The sequence below is a fragment of the Crocodylus siamensis genome, chromosome 2 (genome assembly GCF_052110815.1).
Source record: "Crocodylus siamensis isolate JL-2025a chromosome 2, ASM5211081v1, whole genome shotgun sequence".
NCBI lineage: Eukaryota > Metazoa > Chordata > Crocodylia > Crocodylidae > Crocodylus > Crocodylus siamensis.
In genome coordinates this window covers 224,950,287-224,965,216 of record NC_143396.1, presented here as the reverse complement: position 1 = coordinate 224,965,216, position 14,930 = coordinate 224,950,287, and the positions used below count along the sequence as shown (strand labels likewise).

The 14,930-nt window shown below is 43.1% G+C and overlaps 1 protein-coding gene across 2 annotated transcripts in view; it reads right to left on the bottom strand.

The window, feature by feature from the left end:
- Positions 1-14,930, bottom strand: part of SLC39A9 (solute carrier family 39 member 9) — a 41,318-nt gene that overhangs the window by 21,228 nt on the left and 5,160 nt on the right. For both annotated transcript variants that reach the window (XM_090033224.1, XM_090033225.1), the window contains exons 2-4: positions 9,757-9,865; positions 5,406-5,597; positions 1,439-1,507 (exon numbers count right to left, since the gene is read on the bottom strand). In XM_090033224.1, the coding sequence (XP_089889350.1) occupies positions 1,439-1,507; positions 5,406-5,597; positions 9,757-9,865 (370 nt within the window). The remainder of the gene's footprint in view (positions 1-1,438; positions 1,508-5,405; positions 5,598-9,756; positions 9,866-14,930) is intronic.

The following is a 14,930-nucleotide window of genomic DNA, read 5'->3' as shown; positions in this document are numbered from 1 at the left end:
AGAGGGATTAGCAAACAAAAAATAAGCAAAACAGCAATTAATGTGTGTGGGGGGGGGCAATTATTTCGGGCGCAGGGCCACTTACCGAGTTTTGGCAAGCTGTTGAGGGCCACATTTCCCTCTCTAGCACAGGGAAGCAGGAACAGCCCCATGGTCCCACGCCAGAAGCTTCTGCTAAGCAGGGGTTTCTGGTTGGGGAGGGAAAGCTGGGCAGGCCTTGCTGCTGGCTTCTGCCACCAGCTTTCTCTGGGTCTTACCGCCACTGGCTCCTGTCATCTTTGACAGGCAGCTAGAAGCAAATAAATATTTAACTGGGGTGGCAGCGTAACAGTTTAACAGAGAGGTGAAGCAGTCTGGTATTGATTTAGGGCAAGACACCCCACTGAATGATGACCATTAACACCTATAAAGGATGGGTGTGGCTACAGGGGAGCTTGGAGACCATGAATAGCCCAGAAGATAACAGGTGTCCTGAGAGGCATGGATGGCCAGGAGAGCCCATACAGCAAGAGGACAGGATTGGAATTAACAGGGTTTGAGGGACTCACTGGGAGGAAGGACCAGTGCTCATTCTAGGACCCTTGGGCAGGAGCGTCCAGTCACTTTTTAAGATCAACCAGGTACATCAAGGTGTGGCAAGTGAAACTGAAAGGAGGATACCCTAGAACCAGAGCATGGCAGGAGCAGTCCAGTCATCAGAGGGTATCATGGCTGCCCCAGGGCCTGGTCCTGTTCCAGCAGAAAGTGAACAATGCACAACAGCTCTTCAGGAAAACAAAAATATTGCATCCAATTTAAGTGATATGGTACATTTCAGTGAAGTGGAATGCATTCTTTTGCATTAAGATATGTCCAAAACCATTGCTCTCCTTTTGTTTTTCAAACAAGTAGAGGATATAAAAATATTCAAGACTTTCAAAACAGCATGCTTTTTACAGAAAAAGTAATTTACTGAATAAGTCAAGTGGGGACTCACTAGCCTCTAAATGACTGGGTCAAGCATGTTATTACAATGACTGATACAAGTTTTGTTCCTCTTAATTTTTGGCTTTGACAATACTTTACATTTGTAATATTTATATTCGAACAAATCATAATTGTAAAAGTTCTCCTGCTGTTTCTTGGCATGTAGGTAGTTTTCCTACCAAGTTAAGTCATTTTACTGTGATCAAGGTTTTTTTAAACCCATTATATCCAAATGATATCTACCTAAACACATATACTAGCTGGTGTTGATTTTTAAACAGTGGTATGTTAGCTTGGTTAGAAAAAGGTGTAAAAGGTGCTTCTCAACATATAAAAAAAAAAATCCCCACAGAATTGGTGAATGTGTATTCAGGAAAATTAGTTTTCAAATTGGTGATGTCCAGAAAGGCATCCTAATACCATGGCAGACATAGCCCCTTTTCGGTTATATGAAAAGAAGTTTCCAGCCTACCTGCAGCATGGACAACTAGTCCAAGCGTAGTAGTGATTTTGGAATTGCTTGATCTTCCTGCTTCTGGGTCTGAAATAATGATCATCAAGAAATTAAGAATGACCTATACAAGCATAAAAGTTATGCTGGAAGAAAAATATTACTAACATTAAAGGCATAAATTCCTAGCTACAACCAATTTTTACAGTCATGCATTTACTTTAAGACCTTTTTATCTTTAAACAATACCTGGAAACACAAGAGATACATTTTTTAGACCCTAACAACTTCAAAATCAACACAACTTTTCTACCCACAAATGAAGACAAGGATTATCCTTCACAAGTTACAGGAATGTTCATGGTGTAACACAGCAGCCATGTTTCTTAATCTCTTGAAACCAAAGTACAATTTAAAATTCTGTGCTGGGAAGGTAGAAGGGAATAAGTGGCTCAAGCCACACCTTTGTATCCTCAGGATGTTAAGTTGCTCTAAGGGCCAATGCAGTTCCCAACAAAATGAGAGCAGCCAAAAGTGGCTCCAACTTGCATGATGGTGCAGACAGCTTTCTGAAGGCAGGCTCTACAGACTGGGACTGCTCAGAATTTCCATACTATTCTCATGTGCTACAGGCCCAATTCCATCCCCTCTACTCTTAACATGGCCCTTCCAACAAGCCTCAACATGGAGAACACCTTAGGGCTCCCAATAGCAGGAAGAAATGGTATAATGTGGGCACTTCATGGAACTTCTATGCCACCACAGGTGCTGAAGCAGAGACACTAATCTCACCATACACTTTAACACAGAAAGAGGATGCAAGACATAATTGCTTCTGATCAAATACAGACAGGCCATTCATGTCTGCAACTGACTGAAGATTACTCTACTCCCTCATCATCTATGTGTAATCTAACTTTTTATGTTGGAAAAAAAGAAAAACCCACACCCAACACGAGGGGTATTGATCAGTAAAAATGTTTTTTATATCCCCTTAAATAGACCATCAGCTATTACATAGCATAAGGACACCCATTCTTTTAATCCACAATGTTCAAACACCTGCCTTCAAGTTCTTTTACCATATGATTGCTATAAATTTAAGCTTCCTTCCTTCCCCCTGAACAGTCTGACAAAAATCAGATAATCACATTTAATTTTATACCTTCATGGTAGCATCTATAATTATTTTCATTTGAAGCAAAGGAAAATCTAGTCACCTGGGGATAACAAAATTGTTAGGCAATTAATATCACTAGTTTAACTCATGAAAGGGAATTACATAAATTCCAAACTATTCTGGCAACACTTCCAGTTAATGCGCTGCATTTCACATCTTGGACACAAAGCAAAGAGTAAGGACTGTTCCCTATAACAAAGTTTTTATGCTTCTGATGAGTCAACCACAAAAAAGAAGTCTATTTTCAGCTAATAAGGAAACATAAGGAACAAGATTCTAACACGGGTCATTCACCCAACTTTCCTGGTAGCTATTTGCTAAGTCTCTCTTCATAAAAGTTAATCTAATAAGGTAACCAATTCAGTAAATAAAGGCAAAACATGAGTATTTCTGGAGAAAGTTTTCAAAAAAAACATTGAGAAAACTGTGGAAGAGGTAGGAAAAAACAAAAAACAAAGGGAGAGGATATGATAAAAACCCGTAACCCTAAGTACATTGTTGAAAACTGACAAGTATTGAGAGCAATAACAAAGTAAAACGTGACAGAATGGATATCATCATCCACTGTATTTGTCACAAGACTTCCATAAGGGGAATAAAACTTTACATTAAAGCTACAAATGTTTACTGACCTAGTTGTCAGAAAGCATTATCTAAACGCTGTTCTACCCTACACAGAAAACCCCCATACATTTACCGTAAATGTACTAGGATTAGGGGTGCACAGTAGAGATTTCTGGGGCCAATACTGCTAGCTGATTTTTAAGGAAACATACTGGTCAATACCGATCTGATTTCCGATACCAGCTGGTAAGTCCGGTGTGGTGGGAGGGGAAGGGCGAGGGAAGAGGAGTGGGGGCACATGCTCCTCCCCCACCGGGTGCAAGCAGTGGCAGGAGCCACCTGCACCTGTCCCCTCCCTCACTGCAGGGGGAATTGATCTTCCCCCCACCTCCCCATGCCCTTTTCACCACAATGGACTTACCAGCTGGTGAGACAGCTCTCCATGCTGCTGGCTGTGTTCCTCACTGCCTGAGTACCACATTGCAACTTTGTGCAGCACTGGCATTTAAATTGGACAACTTAAATCAGCCCCATTAGGCCGATATCTGATACAACCAATTTTCTTTATATCAGTACTGATCTGACATTAGACCAATGTACGAGTGCACCTCTAACTAGGATGATCACGACCAATGTAATCAGTGCAGAGGCAGAAAAGGATCTTGGCATCATTATTCATGCCAAAATGAACATGGGCTGACAGCGTGAAGACACAGTCAGGAAGGCCAACTGTACCTTGTCATGCAGCCACAGATGCATTTCAAGCAGGTCCAAGGTGGTGATCCTCCCCCTCTTGTTAGGCCGCAGTTGGAGTACTGCGTCCAGTTCTGGATGCTGCACTTCAGGAGGGATGTGGACAACATGGAGGGTCCGGAGGGCCACTCGCATGATCAGGGGGCAGCAGGGCAGGCCCTATAAGGAGAGGTTACGGGACCTGAACCTGTTCAGACTCCAGAAGAGCAGGCTGAGGGGGGGATCTAGTGGCTGTTTACAAACTAGTCAGAGGGGACCAGCAGGCATTGGGAGAGTCCCTGTTCCCCCGAGCACAACCAGGAATGACTAGAAATAACGGTCACAAGCTGGCAGAGGGTAGATTCAGGCTAGACATCAGGAGGTGTTACTTCACGGTCAGGGCGGCTAGGATCTGGAACCAACTTCCAAGAGAAGTGGTGCTGGCTCCTACCCTGGGGGTCTTTAACGGGAGGCTAGATGTACATCTTGCTGGGGTCATTTGACCCCAGTACTCTTTCCTGCCATGGCAGGGGGTCAGACTTGATGATCTGCTCAGGTCCCTTCTGACCCTACCAACTATGAAACAATGGAAGTCAATATAGGTCCCATCATGCCTGTGGCCCATGCAAAATCCACTGAAGTCAATTGTACACAGCTGGGCAGAGCAAAAAGTAAAGCAGAAAAGTAAAAAACTCTTTGGCACAGCCTTTTTCAGTCTAGAGACTTAGTGCTTACCAGGACTACACAAATTCAGCATACATAATGCTCATACAATCCTAGCACAGCCCACACTAAAAGTTTAACACCTCATTAATGTTGTTACCTTGTCTCTCCTAATGCTTCTAACAGCAGCCTTGACATTAACAGGACCTAGTTGGTTCAGGTCTACTATCAGACAACTGGAAATTGACAGGTGCTAATCAGTTAATGAATTATGCAGTTAAAAAGAGTACAATTACATTAGGAGTAGAGACTGGGCCAAGGCGTTCTTGTGCACTTAAGCAGTTTATGAGCTTAATTTACCTGCAGATAGCTGACATTTGTTACAAGATAAGCACAACAGGTTACAAATTGCAACCAACACTGTTACTCAGCCAGGCAAATTACATCCTTTCAATATGCATATTAGTAGAATACATACCACATTAATCCTACAAGGCTTCAACTATCATTACAGTATCAATACTGTTGTTCATGCATGAGTTTTAAACAAGTTCTTTCTCTTCAGCATGGCAAGGTTTAGCTTCCAAAGCATTAATGAATTAAATAAGCAAATCATGCAGTACTTGAACGAAGAGCGTAACACTGCTTTAGTATTTCATACCATTGCTACATGCCTTTACTGTCTGTAGAATAACCTAGCAAAAAACTTAGCCCTCAAGCTGAACGGTAGCCTCTGGTAAATTTAACAACAATGTCCAGAAACCTGCAATGTGTTATTTAACTTTAGCATTTTGGTTGCTGCCATGAACTCTAACCCAATCCTACTATGTTAGAGGAGTCTTGACTTACCATCTGGAGCATGCACATGAGAGTTGCCTATCTGGTCCACCAAAAGCATGAAGACAAAGCCCAAGACAAGGGAAACCCCAATGTAGGCGTGTAATCTTGAATGGTCGTGGCCATGCTCACGCACGGCTGGTATCTCAGCTGCTTTCTCAGACTGAATCACATTTTGAGTCTCGCTGGCCTGATGGTGCTTCCCTGAGACAGACAGACATGGTGATTAGTAGTCATAATCCAGAGGGAGCTCTCAGAGTTCTCTATTCCTGGACTGAGAGCTTGACACTGTTAAAGACTCGGTTAGAGCAGGGGTTGTCAACCAGGGGGTACGCATACCCCTGGGGGTACTTGGACCAGTCCTAGGGGGTACACTCAGGTGGGCAGGGACAGAGCACTGCTATCTCCCAGAAGCAGGGTCAGGATGGGGCAAGGACAGGGGTGCCCCTCTGTAGAGTGGGAAAGCTTGCACAAGGCAGTCGCTGCTGCCCTCACCCCAGTCCAGTGAGCTTCTCCGCCCTGCCCCTGGGAGGCGGCAGCTCTCTGTCCCGCCTCCCCACTCAGCATCTGACTACATGCTACCCCTCCCCTCACTTGGTGTCTGGCTGGTGGGGGTACTTAGACTAAAAAAGGTTGAAAACCAGCGAGTTAGAGGAAAAGTGAGAGGCAAAGATTTGGGATTTTACTAATAGATTTCATAGACTTCATAGACATTAGGGCTGGAAGGGACCTCGGGAGATCATCGAGTCTAGCCCCCTGCCCAAAGGGCAGGAAGTCAGCTGGGGTCATAGGATCCCAGCAAGATAAGCATCCAATTTACTCTTGAAGGTGTTCAATGTAGATGCTTGAACCACCTCCGCTGGCAGACTGTTCCAGACCTTGGGGGCTCGGACAGTAAAGAAATTCTTCCTTATGTCCAGCCTGAAACGGTCTTGCAGGAGTTTGTGACCGTTCTGACCTGGTTTATTTTGGGGACAGACACTAGTGGCATATGCTCACTTGCAGGTTTCCTTCTTTCATGCTCTTGTGCAGGAGAAGAGTGAATCCCCAGTAAAAAAAGCAGGTGCCACATTACCGAAATGCAACACAGAACCTTTATATTTATAGGAAATAGTGTGAAATGTTTTATTTTAATTGTAGGTTGCCAACTCTATGAAGGAATATTATCAAGTAGTTTAGAGCAGAGCTGTCCAAATTCAGTGCAGTACCCAGGTCACATGATGCACAGATGATATACTCTGGGGATGGGCTCTTGGGATCCCCTCTGGGTGACACTAGTGATCCTCCAGGTCTCCCCATCCCACTGCACAGGCAGCACATGGCTCCCTCCTGGACCCTCCCCTACCCTACAGCAATGAAAGAGGCAGGTGCAGGGACCACAGGCCAAAAGTTGTACAGTTCTAGTTTAGTGGGGCTGTCCAACCTCCCAGTGGCTGACAGCCACAGACTCCTGGCCACATATCACACAAGCTGCATACTGCAGGCCCTCCCCCCCCCACTTTGCATCAGGGCATACAATGTGGCTCCCTGCACTACAGAGCCATGCCACATACCACCCAACTCTCCCAGCTATACAGTCTCTCTCAGTCTCTCTCCCCCAATGTTCTGCACTGTGTACCTGTGTCCCCATGGGCAGGATGAGGCAGCAGGAGGGACAAGGGGGAACCCAGGGACTCCAGTGACAGCACCTGGAATGCAATTGAGGGAGCAGCACCCACACCAGGAGTTTGGGGGCAGAAGGAGGGAAGCAATTTAACACCAAAGTCTACCCATTAGACAGCCCTGACTTAAGACATGAACCAGCAGGGTGGAATAATACAAATGTAGGAGATATCCTACTAAATTTTCCTAAAACTAACAGTTTTACTGACATTTGAATTGAGAAGTATTTTATTAGACTGACAAAAGTCCAATTCAAAGCATCGATCCCTTCTGAATCAAAAGTTAAAAATTATTCTTAGGGGTGTGCCCACACTAGGAATATCAGTGCATAACAGAAAAAACAAAGCAAAACTCATAGTAAAGCAAAAAAAAAAAAAGAAAAGAAAAGAAAAGGTGTGAGAAGGATGACATTTGTCTTGTTAGGCCCCAAATGTTCAAATTTGCAGTTAATGTTTCAGGAAAGATCATGAACAGAAGCGTTTACCTTTTGCCACCCCTACTAATTTCAAAGACAAAACAGTACAGAAAACAAACTGAAAGGTACTTAAGTGATACCAGGGGGCAAGAAAGGGAAATTAAAACAGGCAAAATAGAATGTGGCAAGTCACATTTCACTATGAAAAAGTATAAATAATGAAGCTTTAAACTTACAAAGTAGAACATAATTTGCATAGTATCAAACATACAGGGCCTATTGTGCCATGGCAAGCAGAGTCCTCAGGCCTCAAGAAGCACCATTTGCTTCCCTGCACGCACATCCATTCCCATCAGGGAATGGTTGGTTCCCTGCATTTCCATCCATTTCCGCAGGAGCTACACGTTTGTACATCAGAAGTCACAACATGACTCAAATGGGAAAGCGAGACTTTCTTGACGCACATTTAACCCTACCTAACAGGGCCTGTTATAGTTTCAAAAAATAAATAATAAAAAAAAAATAATAATAATAATAATAATTAAGTGGCTTCTCTCACTAGCTAATATGATCAAAGTCAGCTCATCTGCCCTCTTGCTGTACAGGTGTAGAAAAGCAGCACACATCTAGTTTAAACAAGTCAGGAATCAGGAGTTTTGAGCTCTGTTTTGGCTACCTCTGCAAACTCCATCCATAAAAGACCCTGATGTCTCTGTATCCCATACCTCTGTAAGGTAGGCACAAACCAGCAGCTGAGTCAGAAGTTTGAACTGATATCCCCAGTTTGGGTCTCAAGCCTCTAGAATATGCCACCTCCATCCCAAAAACAGCGATATTATACGTGTGTGTATTTGGTTGAAGAAGTACTTGTAAAGCGTGTGAAATTCCCCAATATGAAAAGGAGCTATGGAAGGTGTAAGCATGATGCTGTGCTAGACCCAACCTTTTAATGCTATAATTATTTTGATCCCCCCACACTGTTAAAGACACCTGGACAGTTCAGGAAAAACACGTCTCATTGCTGCTCTTTTTATAAACTGAATGAACCTTTGAAGAAATCAGTAATGGGGGCGTGGGAGAAGGGAGGAAGAAGAATACATTATGCACAAGAGTTCAGTCATGCCCCAGGCATAGATATTAATTTGCAATTAAAAGAACATTGCCACGTTTATTGCTTTATTTTCCCCTCTCTTCCCAACTCTCCTTTAGCAACCTTTGCCCTGTTCACTACACCAGGCTTAGTCACTTGCTTTTGTCTTTCTCTCATGTTCTCTCCATCATGTCTGGAATTAAATTTCTTCATCTTGTCCCACTCTTTTTCACAGTCTTCCCTTAAAAAGTCTGCTTCTGAGAGTCCTCAAAACAATAATCCAAAAATAGAATAAACCTGACTTAAAAGAAATCCCACTTGTCAGTTACACTTTCTAGTCATATACACAAAAAGCGGCTGTTTGGAAACCCTGTAGAGCAGGGATGGACAACCCATGGTATGCCACAAGTAGCACAGGAAGCTTTGTGTGTGGCAAATGTTAGATGGAAGTGGGGAGACAGAACACGCAGCACAGGGAAGATGGGATAGGGAGCAAAGAGCATCAGATGTAACATGAAGCACAGGGTAGTAAGCACAGAATCAGACAGGGTAGGGGGCACAGGGCAGAGAGCACCATAGCAGACCGAGCAGGGGAAAGGGATCATAAGTGGCACCCAGGGAAGGCATGGAAATTAATTTGCAACTCTCCAGCCTACCAAGGTTGCCTCTACTGCTGTAGAGAAATAGTTACCAATTTCAACAAAATTTTTACAGTCTTCCCTTAAAAAGTCTGCTTCTGAGAGTCCTCAAAACAATAATCCAAAAATAGAATAAACCTGACTTAAAAGAAATCCCCACCCCCATGCTCTCCCAGGGTGTGCATAGTGGCAGGAGCTACCCCTGGATGAGCTGCCGCTGTCCCGCACCATGCCCCAGTTGTACAGCACCTGCTCCAGCCCTGGAGCCAGCTGCATATCAGCAATTGGATTGGTATTGGCCAGATATTGGCCCAAAAAAATCTTTATTGGTGCACACTTAATGAAGATCTATAAAGCCCTTACAGAGGTTGTAACAACTGAAAAGGACTCAAACCACAGAAAGTAGCAGTCTATAAAACATAAGTTAACTTCCTTTCAAAAGCAATTGCCGTGATGTTTTGGTAATGGAGGAAGAACTTATAATTGTTTTTAGACAACTGTCAGGCTATCTTTGTTGCCTTTCACAGGGACATCTATGAAAGCTGGTCTGTTTCTCACCCTCCAGGATATCTTCATAAAGTGCATGTACTCCTTCTGGTACAATCACAGCCAGGGCAGTTCCACAGAGGAGCCCAGCACCCAGGACAGTCACCAGCTTTAGCCTTTCCTGCAAGCACAAAACAAGGAATATATGTTAGCAATGGGAATCTCTTCCCAACACAAGAACACCCAGGAACTTTAACATTTATGTTTGACAGTCTGCTCAAGATTTTGTTAATAAAGACTCACACCACCAGAAGTGAGTATTCCTGATCCCAAAGAACAAGGTCAGGTGTGTGCAATAGAAGTTTCCCTTGCAGTATTTTTAGGGTTGACTCTTACACAACCATTTAATGAATTCTGTCATCCACAGACTCTGGACTTTTCCTAGATACACTGTGAAAGCATTATTGAGCACATAGCACTTACAGCCTATTGGAGTAAACACAGTTCATGCAGGTATGCTCTATATACTGATGTTTCAGGAGATACTACCTTGAACTGCAGACATATAGTGGCTTACTAGTACTAAACAACATTTAGAATACTCTCTCCTAATAGCGAGGGCAATCAAGCAACAGAAAAATGGGAATGGGAAGCAACTAACAAATTAAAATTACTATATTTTGTTTAATTTTAAGCATGCCTCAAAAAAAGATTCCTTGTTATAGCTGAGCACATATTTTCATTCCAGAACCTGAACTGCAAAACTTTCAGGAATGTAAAGTTAATAAGCTATGAGAACAGAAACATGTATTGTCAGCACCAAATATGGACAATGCTGAGTAACCAATGAAAATTACAGATATCATCCTCTAATAATTATAGGCACCCAAGTCATGTGAAGCAGAAGACTGTTTTACTTGCTTGTGATAATTATTTCACTGCTAATTTACTTCTTGCGCATCACCTGCCACCCACTGATGAACAGCACCGAAGAATTTTTAAGCATGACAACCAGCAGCCCAATTTTCACAAGTTCATGGGCTGAAAAGCTTTAAAAGCCTCAGATATCTTTTGACATATCCTCTACAAATAGTAATTGTTTATTCTTGTGCACAGAGACATAACTGGCAGAATTTGCACCCTGGGCAGCAGACTCTTACCCAATAGGATCTGTACTTCAGGGTGCCAGAACGCAGGGGTTCAAGGCTTTGGCCATATAGAGCAGAGCAGCGTCCTGCTCTGGGGGAGGTGTCACTGCCAACAGCTAGGTTTTTCCTCCCTTGGCCTTCCAACTGCTGCGGTTTTATATGGTGAGTGAGGATCTAAATCCCTTAATTCATGGGTGGCTTCAGGGCTAGGAAGCATAACTTGGCTGCTGGCACTGGCCCTTGACACCTCCCCTCACAGCAAGTGCAGAGGGTAAGGGGGGGGGGTGATAAAGGGATTGCTGACCCCACTTAGTTGTGTGTGGCTGGAGCCTCAAGCTCCCTGTCTTAGTTATTCCAGCATCTGGGGTTTGTGCCCCTTTTTGTCTACCCTCAGTTAGGCTACTGTTTGTGCAGAGTGAAATGAAAAAGTAAAATAAAATCAAATTTTGTTTTAAGAAAACAAAAACCCTACTCTACAATGTTAAAATCAGTAAGTCAAAGTTGCATTAATAAAAAGTACATTTTTTGCTGACTATGGGTTATACCACTTCAATGAGCCTAGATGAAGTAAGCTGCTGCTTACAAAAGCTTGTTATGTATCTGATTTAGTTAGTCTAAAAGGTGCAATTCTACCCCGACTTCTGCCTAGATTATAAGAAATGGGAAAATGCTTTAGTAATTTTGCAATTTTTGTACCGTGGTTGAAAAACAGAGTCTATAAGGGTTTCATTTATTACATACTGAGCATCAAACAGTTTTGAAGGCCTGATCTGTCCACCAGTGTATTTCTGTAGACTGCAGAACAAATCCACACTGTGCCAAAACTCAGCTTTCATATTAAAAAAAAGTACATTTCAAGTCCTTCTGGCTATGAAATTGATTATTTCACTGACTATCATTATAGTAGGTGGAATAATAAGATGGAAATAAAGGCCACAAAGAGAAGAACTAGGAATTGCTATAGGAAAGGAAATGTAGAGGGGAAAACAAAGGAGAGAGAAATGGATGAAGGAAGAGATGCAAAGGACAGGGATAACAGGGAGCCTAAAAAGACAGCATATTTCCTCAAAAGGCAATGAATGCAATAATACAGCATGGAATTGAAAAACCTTATTACTAAAGGTGATATTCTTCTCTTGAATTTTGACATGCATGAATTTTTCTGTTCTGAATTATGGGAAGTACGTAGTCCTGCCTACAGACCACAATTAAACATGGAAGTTTGCCCCCACTACTTCAAATGAATTTCAAGTTGGGATACAACATTAAAAAAAAAAAAAAAAGCCGGCTTCTGCCCGCCCCAGAAGGCACGAGGAAGGAGAACAAGGAAATCAGTAAAAACTTGTGCTTATATAGGCTAGAGAAGTACACACCAGATGGCCAAGTTACTTCTTGTTTTTTTTAAGTATGAAGAAAACCAGAAGTCCCTATCTACCTATGTTTTCAGCAGGCACCTTACCCACAGACTACAGCGCAGCTCCTCTGGACTGCCACTGCTGTGGCAGCCTGGAGGCGGCGGTGATGATGGCAGAGAGGAGCCATAGGGCAGCCCAGGTACAGGCTCCGGGCAGCTGCAGCAAGAAGGCCTCAAAAGCAATGATGGGGTAGGGCTGCTTTTCACCTGCACTGAGCAGCAATTTCTGCCTGGCTGCCATCACTGCTCAGCACAGGCACGCGTTCCACAGCAGGCACAGGGTGGGCTGGGGTTGGGGCTGTGCACATGGGTTTATTCCAGCCAGGGCAAATCCAGAGTGGGCACGGGGTAGACCCAGGTCAGGGTGGGGGCGATGTGCTTTTGGCAGTGAGGAACTGCAGGGTAGATTCGATTTAAAAATCAAATAGATTTAAATTACTGGTCAGGAAGCCTTGATTTAATTATTGTTTTCTACAAAAAGTGCATTCTTGTTTAATATAACCTTAATACATATTATTCACAACTCAGAGATAGATATAAGTTTCATTTCTAGAAGATATACTCTATACCAGTGGTCACCAACCAGTGGATCTCAATCCACCAGTGGATCATGGAGCCTCTTGGAGTCAATCCGAGGCTGAGGTGGGGGAGCATGGAGGGGCTGAGTGCCTGCGTGCATGCATATGCCCCAGGCCAGCAGGAAGTGCCGTGGGGAAGGGAAGGGGCGGGGGCTGGATTGAGGGCCCTGAAGTGAGGGACAGTACTGCACAGGCAGGAGCTGGGGTAAGTTCAGTGGGTCCCTGCCCAGGTGGGACTTACCTGCTGCTGGGGAGGCAGGCATGCCCCAAATAATTTTTTCTCCCTCTGTCTCAATCTGCCACCCCCCTTTCCCGACCCCACAGACTTACCTTCTGGAGGGGAAGGTGGTGGCATACAGTAGATCTTGGGTTGCTTTTACATGCCAAAAGGTGATCTCCTACTTAAAAAGGTTGGAGACCACTGCTGCTCTATACATTTTCAAGCATTGAATTTATTTTGATATTTTTTCAGATCAATTTTGTAGCTACATCAGAAAAATGAATTGCAATTCATTTATTGTATTTACCAAAGTTAATTGAAGCAGATACTTGTGAAATCATTTGGAGGAAAACGATCTTCAATTCACTAGATTAATCATGGATATTTGGGGGATACTTTTGCCACGGTGTATTAGGAAGACATCAAACGAGCACTGCAGCCATAGTTATTAGTTTGGGGTTTTCTTCACCTTCTAGATTTCTTTTCCTTATTACAGTCTGGCAAACCTGTTGCCATGATAGGTGTCTCCTTCTACCATACTATTCCCTCACTAGTTCTCAAATCAATGGAGAGGATAAACTCAGAAACTTATTCCTCAAGACTTCTGGAATGTTCTGCTCAAAATGTTTTTTATTTGTATTTGCATTTATCTCCAGATTACTCCTCCTTGCCCAGATCTACTCAACCCCCAACAATCCTTCATTCATTTAACTTCTTGAAACTTTGCAATTTTAGAGAGAGGTAAGGGCTTGATTCTGTACACAAACTTGCAGACACACTATAGGGTTTATGGGTAGGTAATCAGGTCTTCTCTCTCATCCCATATACGGCTGTTAACAAGGATGTTATCTCTAGAGACAAAAATCCACAGTTTAAGAACCAGAACTAAGCATCACAGAGATGCTTAAGAGGACCAGCAGTTTCCCAGCGTGGTGCCCACAGGCAGTATCGATAAAACTTTGAAAGAATACAAAGTAAAGGGAAGCAGCATTTTGAAGCTGTGGCTCTAATGCAATTTTACCTAATAGATGAGATGATCAGATTGATCTAAAGTCTAAACTTTAAACACTCATATTGGCACCTGGTGCTTTTTCTTTTAAATTCAAATGTGCCCTTGGGCACATAAATGTTGGGAACCCCTGTTCTAGACAGAGCACTGAGTCCCACTGGACAGAGTGGTTTTCTTTAATCTTTACTAATCTACAGAGGAACCTCTGGGAACCCCGTAAGACTGGACCCCTAATATAGCCCATGGCCTGTTGTGACCTATTCATAAAACATTTTTTTAAAGAGGTTACATGAATATATAGTCTCACATAGTATATAATTAGAAGTTATAATTCCTATTTCATGATGAACCTTTGAGCATTTACTATCTTTATATAGGGTTTTTTTTTAAAAAGCACCTTAACAAAAAAATAAGAGATGCAATTAAATGAAAATCTGACTTAATAATAAATAATTATATTTTTTTAATTGTTGATTTTTATCCACCCTGGTACAGATTCCAAGCTGTTGCAAGGAAGGTGGGGGGAGGGTGACCAGCTTGCAGCAGCTCCCCAGAACTACCTATGCAGCCCACAGGCCCAAGTAATTGGTCACCCTGGGACTACATGGTAGAAAAGACAGTTGAAGATGTGCATGTCCACACAGCCTTGCTTCAGACTTCCAGATATGTACTTCACTGATATTCTGCAGCTGTTAGGCCAGGACAGAAAGCTCAACAAAGCCCTCCTGTTCTTTGTGCACAGCAGGAAACAATACGCTGGGTCCACCAACATGGCAGTAGGCACCAATATCCCACTGATGACCATGGCTTTGGCAGGGAATAAGGTTCCAGCTTGTCCAAACATGTAAATGCCCGATCTCCTTAGAACCCTGGCATT